Raw genomic sequence first — 14570 nt, forward strand, 5'->3', positions numbered from 1 at the left:
TTCTTCTTCTTCTTCTTCTTCTTCTTCTTCTTCTTCTTCTTCTTCTTCTTCTTCTTCTTCTTCTTTCTTCTTCTTCCTTCTTCTTCTTTCTTCTTCTTCTTTCTTCTTCTTCTTTCTTCTTCTTCTTTCTTCTTCTTTCTTCTTCTTCTTCTCTTTTTTTCTTTTTTAGACCAGGTCTTCCTCTGTCGCTCAGGCTGGAGTGCAGTGGCACCTTCTTGGCTCATTGCAACCTCCGCCTCCTGGGTTCAAGTGATCCTCCCACCTCAGCCTCCCAAGTAGCTGGGACCACAGGCACACGCCACCACACTCAGCTAATTTTTTTTTTTTTTTGGTAGAGATGGGGTCTCGCTATGTTACCTAGGCTGGTCTTGAACTCCTGGGCTCAAGCAATCTTCCTGCCTCAGCCTTCCAAAGTACTGGGATTACTGGTGTGAGCCACCACGCCTGGCTTGAAATTTTTCTATGGCTTTATTCTTTCTGCAAGTCCAGAGTCTACCCAACCTTCTGAGATCTTTGGTTTTCTTTTCCTAGGTAACTATAGTACATACTTATTTATGTCAAACAACAGAAATCACGTTATTTCTGAACTTCCTTTTCTATACAATCATGCTTTCTAGGCAAGTAAAGTCTCTGTTTTAGGCTCTCTGGATTTTTTCAAAAGATGCAATTCCTAGAGTATGGTTTTACCTAGAACAAAGCAGCCTAATCTCCTGTACCTTCTGCAACTGCAGAAAAATTGGTTAAACAGACTTTGTAATGATGCCCCTTACAATTCTGAAGGGACTTCTGAAATAGTTTCACAGAGTTTCAGTGTTAGGTATATTTGATCAATGCTAACTTTTGGAAAACTTTGGTGCCTGTATGATTTAGAGTGTAGGGCAGAATATTAAATTAATCACAACTGCTTGTGTTTTAACCATTCTGGGTAAATTGGGATTCCCTGACGCCCAGGCAAAATTACTTGTTTATAGAAGATGGGCTGAGTTTTCCATCTTCCATTTCTGAGAAATGAGGTAGGTTTAGAAAGAGGCAATCAGGCCTCTTCTTTAACAGACATATGTGTGTCTATTAGGTGCGTGTCACAATATGAGTTCCCGAAGAAGTAAGTGTCCGCTGTTGGGGTGGATACTTGTACTTCTTATTTTCTTACTTCGCACATTTTTCTGGTATTTCCCTTTTTATGGTGAGTGGCTTCTGGTTGTCTTTTCTTTTGTGTAATGATATGAGAGTCACGATGCGGTCTTCAGTGTTGCATATTTGTAGGGGATCTGTATGAATGGCCGGTGGTGAGGCTGCACTGAAAGGTTAGGAGCAACCACCTTGATGCGGGGGAGGCTTAGTGACTTTGGACATCATGGGCTATGACTGGCTATACCCTTGGCTTTGGATGTATAAGCAGAGTATTGACTTTGTATTTTATAAAAACCAGAAGTACAACTTTCTGGCAGCAGAGGATTAGGAATATTTATCGAATCTTTCTGCTGGCTATGAGCAGAAAGCTATCATGAGGATAGTATCCAATTAATTCGATTTTTTTGGTCGGGCATGGTGGTTCCCACCTGTAATCCCAGCACTTTGGGAGACTGAGGTGGGAGGGTCATCTGAGGTCAGGAGTTTGAGACCAGCCTGACCAACATGGTAAAATCCCATTTCTACTAAAAATATAAAAATTAGCCAGACGTGATGGCACGCGCCTGTAATCCCAGCTACTTGGGAGGCTGAGGCAGGAGAATTACTTGAAGCTGGGAGGCAGAGGTTGCAGTGAGCTGAGATCACACCACTACACTCCAGCCTGGGCAACAGAGTAAGACTCTATCTCAAAAAAATCATAATTTCCCTTCCCTCCCCTCCCCTCCCCTCCCCTCCCCTCCCCTCCCCTTCCCTTTTCCCTCCACACTCCCGTCTCCCCTCCCCTCCTTCCCTTTCCTCCCCTTTCCTTCCCTCTCCTTCCCTTTCTGTCTCTTTCCTTCCTTTCTTTTCTCTCTTTCTTTCAACAGGGTCTCACTCTGAACCTTTTCCAGGCAGAATTGCTCAGGGATTTTTAGACTTCCATTCTGGAAAAGAGGGGATAGTTATTTTGGTGTGATTGTGGTCTTGTGGTTAGACCTTGTGACGGGGGCCTCAGCCAAAGGGTTCAAATTTTTTTCCAAGCTTTTCCCTCACAACTTGAGTTAATCCGAAACGTTGCTTTTAGGCCACTGGACATGCTTTTCTATATGCCCGTGTTTGGCTGTTTGGATTGAAGGCCCAGCAAGGGAAGGCACCGTCGCCCATCTGATATGGGCAGGCCTCTACAATTTTATTCCCTAACTAGGACATGACAAACTATGGCCCATAGACCAAAACTGGCTTGCCACCTGCTTTTGTCTGGCCAGTGAGCTAAGAATGACTTTTTATTATCATTATTAATAATGTTTTTTGAGGCAGGGTCTCATTTTGTCACCCAGAGTAGAGTGCAGTGGTGCAATCATGGCTCCTGCAGCCTCAGACTCCTGGGCTCTAGCAATCCTCCTGCTTCAGCCTCCTGAGTAGCTGGAACCTACAGGCATGTGCCACAAGCATGTATCATCACGTCCAGCTAACTTTTTTTATTTTTGTAGAGTCTTGCTGTTGTTGCCCAGGCTGGTCTGGAACTCCTGGCCTTCAGCAATTCTCTGGCCTTGGCCTTCCAAAGCGTTGGGACTACAGGCCTGAGCCGCCGCACCCAGCACTTTTATTATTTTTAAATGGTTGAAACACATCAAGAGAGGAATAATATTTTCTGACACAGGAAAATGATATGAAATTCACATTTCAGTGTCTATAAATAAGGTTTTATTGGAGCACAGCCATGATATAAGACATACCCTCACTGCCTGTGGCTGCTTTCGAGTTACGAGGGCTGAGTCGAGTAGTTATGACAGAGATCGTATGGGCCGCAAAGCCTAAGATATTTGCTGTCTGGCGCTTTACAGAAAAGGTTTGCCGGCCCTGCCCTGAACAAATAAGGGGACAAATTCCATTTGCCCGTCCATCTGTGGAGCAGAGTCACTGAAAGGAAATACTGGAAATACTGGAAACCACATGGGTGTTTTATCAAGGATGTGAAGTTTCCTGGCAACTTCGTTGCATCATCATCATCATCATCATCATCATCATCATCATCATCATCTGCCCTTTAAGTTTGCTGCTTGTTTAGAAAAGAAATGTATACAGAGCCCTCAGTAGCGGCTGTAAGGGGGCAGGTTCTCGGAGCAGCTCATCCTCGACATTCTTGCCGCTGATGGAAGATTCTTGAGGATGAAGGCCCCTCTATGGGAGCAGGCTCCATCTGTCTGGCTTTAGTAGATGCCAGTTTCTGCTAAGACTAATTCCTAAAGGAGCCTCTCCTCATTTTCCTTTTCTCCCTGTTTTCATTGGGGGGAAGTAGAAGAGGAGAAAAAGAAATTAGAGATGCTTACCTTTTTCTTTTTGCTGGTAATTTAACAGTCTTTTCAGCTGCTTTGATTCCTGTCGGGCCGTTGGTGTTGTACGTATTTCAAGATTTGCTCACAGGTCCAAAGCTTGACTTAAGCTCCCTGAGACGTATCATAAAATATGATGTGGGGAAAAACCCTAATGGGCCATGATCAGAACATTATTATTCAACAAAGGATGAAATGCTTAAGCCAAGATGGCCTTCTTTCTTTCTTTCCTTTTTTTTTTTTTAAAGGAACGTTGAGCAGACTCCCTTCCAACAGTTTTCAATGTAGGAATTCCCACAGCCCCATGTGATTGCAGTTTGTTGAAAAGTTTAATGTTTTTGTAGGCAATTCATAATTTCCACGTTGAACAGCCTAAGAGGAAGAGAGCTGGAGCCCACTGTTGTTTTTATAGTGGGATGGTGGGAACTTTTTTTTTCCCTCCCCCAAAAGGATATAAAACCAAGTCAGATGGTTGGGAAAACGTGGCACAGGGTTCCAGCCCTTTTGTAAATCTGAGATGCCCCCTCCTTCAGGTCTTCCTTTAGGACCTAACAGAATAGAATTTCCTGCTGCTTAATGTCTCCAGGAAGGAAAAAATTTTCCTCTAGGCTGTAATAGTACCTAATTTCCTTTTTCTTCCCTTTATTTATTTATTTTCCCTATTAATAAGGACCAATTGTAGAAGATGAAGGAAGCTGGGAAACCCATCACTTTTGGAGAAGGTTAATAGCTTCCTTTAGAAAATCCTTACATAATACTTATTTCCCCAAAAGGCACTTCATCAGCCTGAATGCCAGTTAAGATTCAAGGAACGGGCTTGGATTTGTGTGTACCCAGCGGTTCTGTGGCATCAAGTTGCACTGGGAAGGAGAGTTTGGGGCTGTCACTGCGGAGTCCCTGCAAGTCAGCAGGACCAGGGCTGTCTTCCTGCACCATCTGGATTTGCTTAGCTCTCTCTGGGCAGTGGGGCCGAGTCTCATTTCCTCCAACAGTAATGTTATATAGGCAATGATCCTGAGCTGCCCTAACATAATTGAAAATTATGTGTATTGTAGGCTTGGAGCGCTGAAATGTAGGCTCATAAAAATATGTGGTGCAGGTAGCCTATGGAGATTGGATGTGGCACACAATGAAGCTTTTATGTAAAGTAAGAATTATAAGTCTCCATGTTAATATTGTATTATGAGTATGACAGTTCCTGGGTGGGTCCTCAGGGCAGGTCTGTCACCTTCAACAAAGCCCAAGTTTCCTAATTTGACAGAGCTAGTATTTGGATGTAATCAAATCAGTTTTGCAGGTGGTCAAAGATGAAAACTTGTCCACCAACGTAGCTCTCCCCACTGAGGGATAGCTTGGGGTGTAGATGGGTTCGACTCCATTTGGCGTTTTTGTTCACGGGTTTTTATGAGATGCAGAGGTGAGTGTTCGTGGGTGTCCACTTTGGTTGGCCTCAAGGAAATGACTCTATTGAGTGGTTTTGACCAATGCAGTGCATATAGTTATGTGGTAAGTGAGAATGGGAAGAAGTCGGGGTGAGACGGGGCAGTCAGATTCCCAGAGCCCTCTGGCCTGGGTTACAGATGGAGACTCTGGAAATATTTACTTCAGTGGTTCTCAACTTGAGATGATACTGCTCCCAGAGAAGGTAATTGGAAGTGGTAAGATGGTAAGGATGACAGAGGGGTTCCTGTATTTACTGTCTGGGGGCTTGGAGTCCTAGAAATCCTTCAGTGTTTGGGACAGATTCCCCATCTAATACCCTGTGACAGATAGGACAACTCCTTCGGTACTCAGATGAAAAAACCGGAGATCGCAGAAGCAAGGGGATTCAATGCAGGGTCTTGTGGCGAGTTACAGACACAACGAGACTATTATCTAGGTTGCTCACCATGGGAGGCCTCTGGGTGAAAGCTCTGAATTTGTAGCAGACCCACTCACCTTGTATAGATCCTAGACATCATGGGAAAATCGACTGTGCACTTTGGCAGGTAGTTCTTGGGCAGTGATCGTTCAGCTTTAAGTATAACCAAATTTGGTTTGAATTTACCAAGCCGTCGTATCTTTGAGGAACTCGTCGGCTGACTTGTGGATGGCTTTGGCACTTCTGTCTCATGTGGAATTTGTGCAAACTATTCTGTATTATCCTTTCCTGTCTTTTTTCTTTCTATTGAAATTGTTCTGACCATCAAGACCTAACTCTGTGCAGCCTTCCCCAGTCTCGTGTCCCAGAAATTCTGTCATCTTTCTTGGCATTTTCTGAGTTCCTGAGTCTCTGTCACAGTGTCACCATATTCTGTCTTGATTTACCTGTGTCTGTAAGGCTCCTCATGCTGGCACAAGCTCCGTGAGAGCAGACATCTTTGTATCTCCTAATGCTTGTCACAGCCTGTACACAAAGCAAGTAGTACTCAGTGTTCATTGAGTAAAGTTTTCCATAGAATTACTATTAAAACCAGCCATGTATTTTGCTTGAGGAGGTCTCCGAAATGACCAAGGTGTCTCCTTATATCCCCTCCAAGCATTCATTAACTGATGGATTAGTGAGTTGGCCGTGGGAAACATAAAGGCTCGTCTCCATGTGCTTCTAAGCATTGTGTCTAAGTTCTGTTTGGTTTCCTGAGTGAAACTGTCATAATGTTACCAACGGAAGTTAAATGCCTAAGAGTTTCTTATACATGGGCTGAGTACGCCTGTGACTGGGGAAGCCACCTCACCTCATTTTACCTTGTCTGCAAAATGAGGAACTGGGGCAACTCATCCTTCAAATCTCACTGAAAGCTAATGGATTGCTTTTGACAGAAGTAGCTCCCTTGGGCCGTATATTCATTTCCTAGTTTGGAGGAAGGTGGGGACAGACAGAATTGACTTACACCTTTATTTTTATGTCTACGGTAAACCCGTGCACACTAAAGCATTCCTCTGGTCTTTTGAGGTGAGTGTATACATTGTGTCTGGCACCGTGCATCTTTTACCAAGAAGTAATTTTTGTTGAGTAAACTTGGGTTGTGTGAGGAACTGCATGCTCACCGTACTCAGATAGCTTTTGCTACCTAAAGGATAGCTGCTCACATGTACTTGACTTCCTTTAAAGTGAAGGATGATGACATTTGAAAAACAGAGGTTGAGAAGGAGCAGATTTGGAATTGATGGTTTCCTAGGACACTTCTGGCTTGAGATTTGTGTTTTACTTCCTTTGGAATAGCTCTGTATTCCTCTCCCTCCCCACCTCTCCCACTGCCCTCCACCCCCCACCCAATTAAGGTAGTAGCAATGAAATCATTTTTTTCTGAAGCTACCCTGTGGTTTGAATGCAAAGATAAAAAATACAATTGCTAGTAACATTAATCTTCTATATGTGTACCTGTTGAACTTGAGCTCTAAGGAAGAACCTATTGGTATCGCATGCTTTTTTTTTTTTTTTTTTTTTTAAATGATTATTTGCATGCTTGTATGTTTTTTAGTTTCTGACCCATGTCACAGTTATTTCTTGGGCTAGCTGTTCTGCGTTTACTTTCTGAATTCATTGTTTTCCATTTCACTTTTGTTTCCTCTCGCCAGTATCTCCAGATGAAATGGCCACTGCTTGATGTCCAGGCAGGGAGCCTGCAGAGTAGACAAGCCCTCAAGGATGCCCGGTCCCCATCGCCGGCACACATTGTCGTAAGTAACCTCCCAGAGATGATGGCTTCCTTGATTGAGGGGGTGAAAAAGAAAATGCTTTTTTGATGATAACAGGCCTTATTTGTCATTTTTCTCTTTCTTTAAACAAAATTTCTTTGGAAATATTCTTGGATATAGCTTATGTCTATGAGGTATTCATTGTCTGCTATTGGACCTTAATGACTGTAACCTACCCAGAAATTTTACAAACCTTTCCTCCACTCTTTTCCATGTATTCGGTTAGAATCTAGCCTTGCGGGCTCTAGTTTATGGGACACAATCACCATGGTATGGAGGAGACTAGAAGTGGTATCAAAGCAGTTATAAAAATACATTCAGGGGAGGTGAGGTGAAGAAGAGGGAATTAGAAAACTCAAAAGGGGGTCCTGGATTTGAAACTTGCCTATTATCGTCTCCCCCAATTTATCTTAATATTTGTTGGTAACATTCTACACTAACATTAGACAAATGTCATCTGGGCTGGCTTGATTTGTAAACCTAGAGTAGAAATGAACTCAGAAAGGCTAAAATGGAATTTAATGTATACATCTATGACTTTGAAAGTATGTGGGTTCGATAGAGAAAACATTTGTTTTTAGTACTAAGAGACTACAAGTGTGTGTCTACATACATTTTTAATGTATTTTCTTAGGGCTTTGTAGGCTCTAAGAGTGGAATTTATAAATTAACCTCTTGAGAAGATAGCTCAGCCTTATTTGAAGATTCCCTTCTATATATCATGAGCTGGACTTCATGCTTTTGAAATAATTAATGGAAGGCACATTTTTATAATGAATCCATCCATGACAGGTAGAATTATGCAAAGCATGAATCAATCATGTATTTTTCATTGAAGTATCACAAGATGTTAATCATAAATACATTTTACCTCTATATTGTAATTTCTAAAAATCGCAAAACAAGTTTCTTAAGTAGAAAAATCTTAAGATGCATTCTTCCATTTTGGGCTAACTGCCTCCTTATTTTGGAGCTTGCTGTAACTGAACATGTGTTATTTAATGAGTTATACCTCTCTCATGTGTGTGTATATATCACAAAATAACTTATTTTTGTAAAATCATATTTTGAGTCATCATTTGTGACAATGTCTTCTTTTCTATGGTATAAACGAGGCATGTAGAAAGAAGATTGACATTTGCTAGAAGCTTCCCCTTTCTTCCAACTCCACAATAAAATGGATGCTCATAATTATGTCTGCTCCTGTAAGGTCAAGATTTCAGGGCTGGAAGTGACCTTAGATCATTTAGGCCCAACGTGCCCTCAGAAAAGGAAACTGAGGCCCAGAGATGCCTTAAGTGAATTGCCCAATGTCACACGCTGAGTCAGTGGCCAGAGCAAGGCCTGGATCCAGTTCTCTGCTCCCTTTCTAGAGCCTTGTGGTGTCTTCTCTCCTACGGGAGGTGAAAGTAACTTGCTGTGGTTGGTTTTGTTTTGCTGACTGTAAATTGGGTCATGGTCAGGGACAGTGCATAGGTATAAAGAAGTTGCTAGTTGGGGGTTCTAATGCAGGTTTCTTTGAAAGTGAATGCCCTGTTAAAAAAAATTCATAACAAACATACAGAGATTTTTTTAAAAAGCGTGACAGTTCTAGACACCTAGAGAATAAAGTGAAGAAGCCTGTTTCACTTTTCCCGCCTCCCTGAATTTCCCAGCGTGGTCCAGGCTGTGAAATTTATTTCTCTGCTTTTGGCAATGGTTGATGGGAATTTCCCACATTTATTTTTTAGCTACAGAGAAAGGACGTTATCTTTAAAATCTCTTCGTTGTTTTCTCTCTTTGAGTGAGGAGAGAATATGCGAATCCTGGCAGTAGTTCAGAGTGGACACAGCCCCTGTGTTTGTGGTATAGGCTCTGTGGGCCCCATGCCAGGGGGCTTTACCCCCGTGCAAGAGTGGGGATTCGTCCATTTGGATAGAGCAATGATTCTCCACCCCAAATTCCATAAGAGCAGTTGCCGAAACTTAGGCCCTAAGCATCTCATTTTCCTATGTAGAAGTTAATGATCTGGAGGAGATGGCAAAACATTCCTTCCAGAACCTGTGTGGATTTTGGCCAGGGGTGCAGCAGGGGGGCTTAGGCCCCTTCTTCCTCTGCTGTGTCTGTCTTAGCAGGTGTGTTGACCCACAGCAACTCCCCTGGGGCATACACACCATCTTGTAGTTGGAGACCTTTGTCCAAAGCAGCCACAGCTGGCAACTGTCCTACAATCTTTTGTGCTTTCTGCTGTGCTAAAGGGACCTGGGAATGGCCATTGCCTAGAGGGGATGGGCTGGTGGAGGAAGGTGGGCTCTGGGAGCTGGGGAGAAGGAAAAAGCCATGAACTTGGACAAAAGGACAAATGTGGTTTATGGTTGTGAAATACTTGAATGCTTGTCATGAATGGCGACTTTGGTTCTATCAGTCAGCCCTGTGATGGGGCTTTTCTGCAGTCTTCACCTGACACCAGGGGTGAGAAGGAGGATGTCTGGGGAGGAGGAATTATTTGAGGGAGATAGGAAAGTAGAGCGGAAGAAAGGCCGTGTGTTGTTGACCTCCATCCACCTGGTCACCTCTAGTTTTGGGGATTGAGGATGCATACACCTTGAGACTACAGATTTATGATTATATTTTTGCTGAATGTAAGGCAATGTGCCAACCAAAACCAGCTGTACCTTGGCTGGTACGGTGTGTCTGTGTTTGTAAAGGGCGCATTCTGAATGGTGGCTGATACATCATTTGGGTCTTTGTAGAGTCAAACATCGGCCAGAGGGTCTGGTTCTTGTTTGGAGTCGCTGATGAAGGGCTAACTTTTCTGCAGACACTTGGGGCTCTTGCCCACACTTTGCTTTTCATTCTTTTTAGTAAGACGTTGTCACATCACAGTGTTTCATCAGACATGTTTCAAAATAATTGTCTAAGGATTGCTTCCTAATTTCTCCGAAATTTGGAATTGTTGTAACTTTTGGGCCAAGCTATTTCATAATTATTTCTACTGTCTTGCTTGGAGAATTAGGGATGTATTCAGTGTTTATTATTAGTCATTCGAAACTACAACTTTCACAGATTGCTAAGAAGAATAACTTTTTCTAGTACCCATTTGGGGCAGAATCTTCACGTGGAAATTGAGAGCATTTCGCTGGACTACTTTAATCTGATTGGATTATTTTCATGTGGTATGTGGGTTACCACATTAGAAAAAATTGATGTGTAGAATAAATGTTCTTAACAAGTGGAGGTCAACTTATCAAATGATATTTCAATTAAGAATAGACTCCACAAATTTTAGTTCCTGTAGCTGATATAGCATCTCGTTTGTTACAATCCAGTGATTCCTAATCTGTGTTCAGAGGAGACAGGAAATTGATTCCAACAGGGATGATGTCTTCATTGGCTGGCCCCAAACTGGGAGTTTATACAAGGCATTAGTCTTTGCCTTCCTCCTCCCCACCTTCCCTCTCCCTTCTTCCCTCCCCACATCCCCCAACAAATTCATGGACTTCTTAACAACTCGGAGACATTAGCCACAAGTTCCAAGACACCCCCACCCCCCAGCCTCCCCAATCCTATTTTTGCATTCACATAACTAAGCTCTTTTTCTTTCTTGGTGGAGTTTTGAAATTTATATTTTTAATTCTTTGCTCCCTTTTTCCCTCTTACAAAATGAGTGCCAAGCAGCTAAGTTGCGCTGAGTGGTAGAGTTTGAGTCAGTCTTGGCTGGTAAGCTGTGGGGTTAGGAGCCGCTCCCTGGATACCACCTCCGGTGTCTGTGCTATACAAAGACTTTCATTTAGCCTCCTTTGTATCCAGCAAAAAAAGATTCTGTACCCCAAATGGTGGTATTTTGGTATAGTATATGTCTTACAAAATGGCAAAAGGCTTCAAAAGTTCCTACAGTTTTATCTTGGGGGTTTCCTTTTGAAGTCGATGTAGAATTTTACCTTGGGGTGGATTTTTTGTGCTTCTTGGTCTGGTGTGTTTTGTTGTGTAATGAGCATGGAGGTGTGGGATAAGAAAGCAGACTGAATCCTGAGGAACAAAGCCTGCCAGACTGTGGTGGTGTACTTTTCTTGTTGTTATTGCTTAAATGCTGCAAGAGAGTGGAAAACTCTTACGAAATAATGCATGATGGGTAGAGCTTCAGAGAAAGTCTCTGCCATCTACCCTGTGCATTTTCAAGGAAGCTCAGAGGGCATGCTGAACTTCTGCTTTTTGTTTCTGAAGAGTTCAGGGGAGCCTACCCATAATTAATTTTTTAAAACACTACCTAGAGAGCACCCTCTTGGTTATTAAACACATGTGTTGTTTCGATGGGATGTTTGACCTGGATTCTGGATGCTTGCTGGGATGTGGCATGTGTTGGGAGGCTCTCTGCTGCCTGCTGAGCACCAGCAAAGTCACGGTGGCCCCTACCTCTGTGGGAGGCCCTGCGCCAGGTGCCCTCAAAGAGTAGAGGGCCCATGAGGCTATGACCAGGGGGACCTGATTTCAGCTGAGAAGTTGGTGGGGATTACAGGCCTGGGCGGCTCCCTGAGGAAATTGCATTAAAAGTGAGCTCTGAAGACTTGATTGGGGTTGGCCCCGTGAAGGAACAGGAGAAGGGATGGGGAGTGTGCAGAAGCAAACACATGTATGAAAGTCCTCAAGGGAAAAGTGCTTGGTTTGGACAGAGGCAGGAAATCAGGTAGGAGGCTAGAGGTTGGGCAGGGCTCCGGGAGAGTGACGTGGGGTGCAGCATATGGTGAGGATTTGACACTGGGGAGTCACTTGAGCAGGTTGGCTGTTTCAATAGGAGCGTGTGTTAAGCTGGCAGCGGGGATGGTGAAAATAGAGATGTGGAGGAAACAGCAGCGGAGCTTGCTGATAGGTTAGATATTGGCATTGAGGGAGAAAGGAGAGTCAAAGGTAGGTAGCTGGAGACGCTTCACTGAATGGAGAGTATTGGAGGAGGAGCAGGTTTGGGGTGGAAGCGTTGTCTTTTTGGAGAGATTGTATTTGCCATTGACTGATTCATTCGTTGTTTCTGCAAATGTTTAGTGTGGGAAAAAGCATTCCAGACGCCGAGAGAGAGCGCGATCGATGAACGATAACAGCAACAAAGATGTAGCGCTTCCTACACGAGGCTTGTTCCAGTTGCTTCGGAGGCTGTGTTACCCTTATTCTAGAGAGAGGAGGAACTAGGCCCAGGGAGGTGGGGATTTGCCCAGTTGTGGGAGTCAGGATGTGAAACAAAGCAGCCTGGCTCCAGAGCACACCATCCTCTCCACCACCTCAGAGAAGCTGGGAAAGAGACAATTAAGTGGACGCTTAGAGCACAATGTGTGTGGTGTACTGAGAGTGGCCTGGAGCCCTGGGAATCCCAGGGAACCCCATCCCCACCTGGGAGTGGTGGGCATGGCTGGAGGAGGCCTGCTGGCTTCACTGGAGAGTGGGACATGCATCAGGATGGCCAGAGACTGGGCTTCTGGGTGTCGTGCTGTGACTACTGCAAAGGGCTCATTGACACATGGTGGGGAGGGCCAGCGTATTTTCCGCGGGCAGGACATTTGGGGGATATGGGATGTGACCCTGTACTGAGTATCTAAAATCTTTTACTTTTGGATTATCTCCACTTTCTCTACTGCATATATACTTTGTTTTCATTTATTTTATTCATTTATCTATGACTCAGCCAGACTCTCTAAAAGAGTTGACTTGTGTTTCCTAGCAGCCACTGAGTCAGAACTTTCCCATTTTGCAGTCAGGGCTGTGGTCAGGGTGTCTGTGTTGTCTAAGGATATAAAGCAAGCCTTTGGGCACTGCCAAAACCTTATTTTATAAGGAGAACTATGAGTACCTAATAGGAAGAACCAGGCAATCAGGTTATCTTTTGGTGGGGAAGAAGTGGTCGATGGGATCAGTGGTGCTTTGAAGGAAGTGGGTGGTGTAGACTCCAAAGCGTACATGGGGCCACGATAGAGTCCATGGTCCGATGTCCAAAGCTTCCTTCTCTCCTCCCAGAAGCTCTGTCCTCTGGTGAAGAGTTTTGAAGTTCCTGAGGTTTGGGTCCATGGTGTGGCAGGTGACACCATGGCAATAGAAGATATCCCATCAAGAAGGATTGTGTGACCTCAGTTGTAGCCTCTGCATATTGGAATCACAACAATTTTCAGGGCCTTAAAATCACATGCCATTTCACCAACTGCCCTCCCCCATTTTTTTCAGCACTGTTTGGTAGCTGTCTTGTTTCCCCCGATATTCTTGGACACTTCCAGAGATGGGGGCTCTATCTCCTGGTGGTAGACTGTTTCTTTTTGGTACAATATGAACTCTTAAGAGAGTTCTGCCTTTAGGGAGCTGCAGTCTCTCTCCTGGAAACGCTCATCTCCTTAATTCATGTTTTGCTGTTTAATTCTGCTTATGCTTCAAGTTGCATATCTTGACAATTTGAAGGTAGCTGTTGTACTCCTCGCAACCCCCAGGTCTTCTCTTCAAAATGATTATTAGTTGTAATTCAATTCATCAGTGACTGGTATCTTAGACTACTTAAGGATGGGAATTGCTAATTTTGTATTTAAAAGTTCTACCTCTAAAGTAAGTGAAATTTATTTTTAAACGTAGCTTTCTTCGTTCATAAGCTTTCTGTTCATTGTAGACAGTTTGGAAAACAGCCCATAATCTCCCCACTCGGAGATTACATTATGAATGATTTGGTATATTTTCCTTTTAGAAATATACCAAATTATCCTTTTTCCTCTGAGTGTATGAGTATTTATATTTGTTTTTAACATACTTGAGCTCATAGTGCTCAGTATTTCCAACCTTCTGTTTGTTTAAAATGAAAATTGCTGTAGTTAATAAGCACTTCCCCATGTCATTAAAATGCTTAAGGATTTTTAATGACCACATAACAGTCCATAATATGATTAAACCCCAATTTACTGAATCAATGCCATATTGTTGGGTCTTTAGATTGTCTCCTTTTGTTTCTGTTACTGTGAATGATCCTGTGATGATCATCTTTGTGCACATATCTTTGTCCCCCACCCCCTCTGCTTTTATTATTTTCTTGGGGTAGACTCCTAGGACAGAAGTTAGAAAAGAACAAAGTGTTAAAAAGTTTCTTGATACATAGCCACAGATGATTTTCCTGAAAGTTCTCAACGTTTATAACTACCGGCAGTACGTAAGAGAGTTATGGTTGGAATGATTTTAATGTCTCTGGGGAATTTAATAACAAAAAAATTTCAGCTTCCCTGGAGAGAGACATGCCGGTAACTCCACCCCACCCTAGAACAGAGACCCCGCCCATCCAAGTCAGCCTCCCTGGGTCCTCCACCTTCAAAACAGGCAAACAAAACGATGGTTTCTTGAATGATTGGTAGGCTTCAAGGTCAGCTGTTTATTTTAGATAATTCACAGCATAAGTTTTATATGTTTTAGGTACCTCAGCCCCTGAATATACTCAGTTCATTTAGGACTATTTTAGAG

At 43.3% G+C, this 14570-nt stretch overlaps 1 protein-coding gene across 21 annotated transcripts in view; it reads left to right on the top strand.

Moving 5' to 3' along the window:
• The window catches only part of TCF7L2 (transcription factor 7 like 2), a 220023-nt gene that overhangs the window by 84911 nt on the left and 120542 nt on the right, over window positions 1–14570 (top strand). For 19 of the 21 annotated variants that reach the window (XM_025396040.1, XM_025396049.1, XM_025396052.1 and 16 more), the window contains one exon: window positions 7002–7103. The exons of the other annotated variants lie outside the window; for them this stretch is intronic. In XM_025396040.1, the coding sequence (XP_025251825.1) occupies window positions 7002–7103 (102 nt within the window). The remainder of the gene's footprint in view (window positions 1–7001; window positions 7104–14570) is intronic. 21 annotated transcript variants of the gene reach the window in all.

This window comes from Theropithecus gelada, chromosome 9 (genome assembly GCF_003255815.1).
Source record: "Theropithecus gelada isolate Dixy chromosome 9, Tgel_1.0, whole genome shotgun sequence".
Classification (NCBI taxonomy): Eukaryota; Metazoa; Chordata; class Mammalia; order Primates; family Cercopithecidae; genus Theropithecus; species Theropithecus gelada.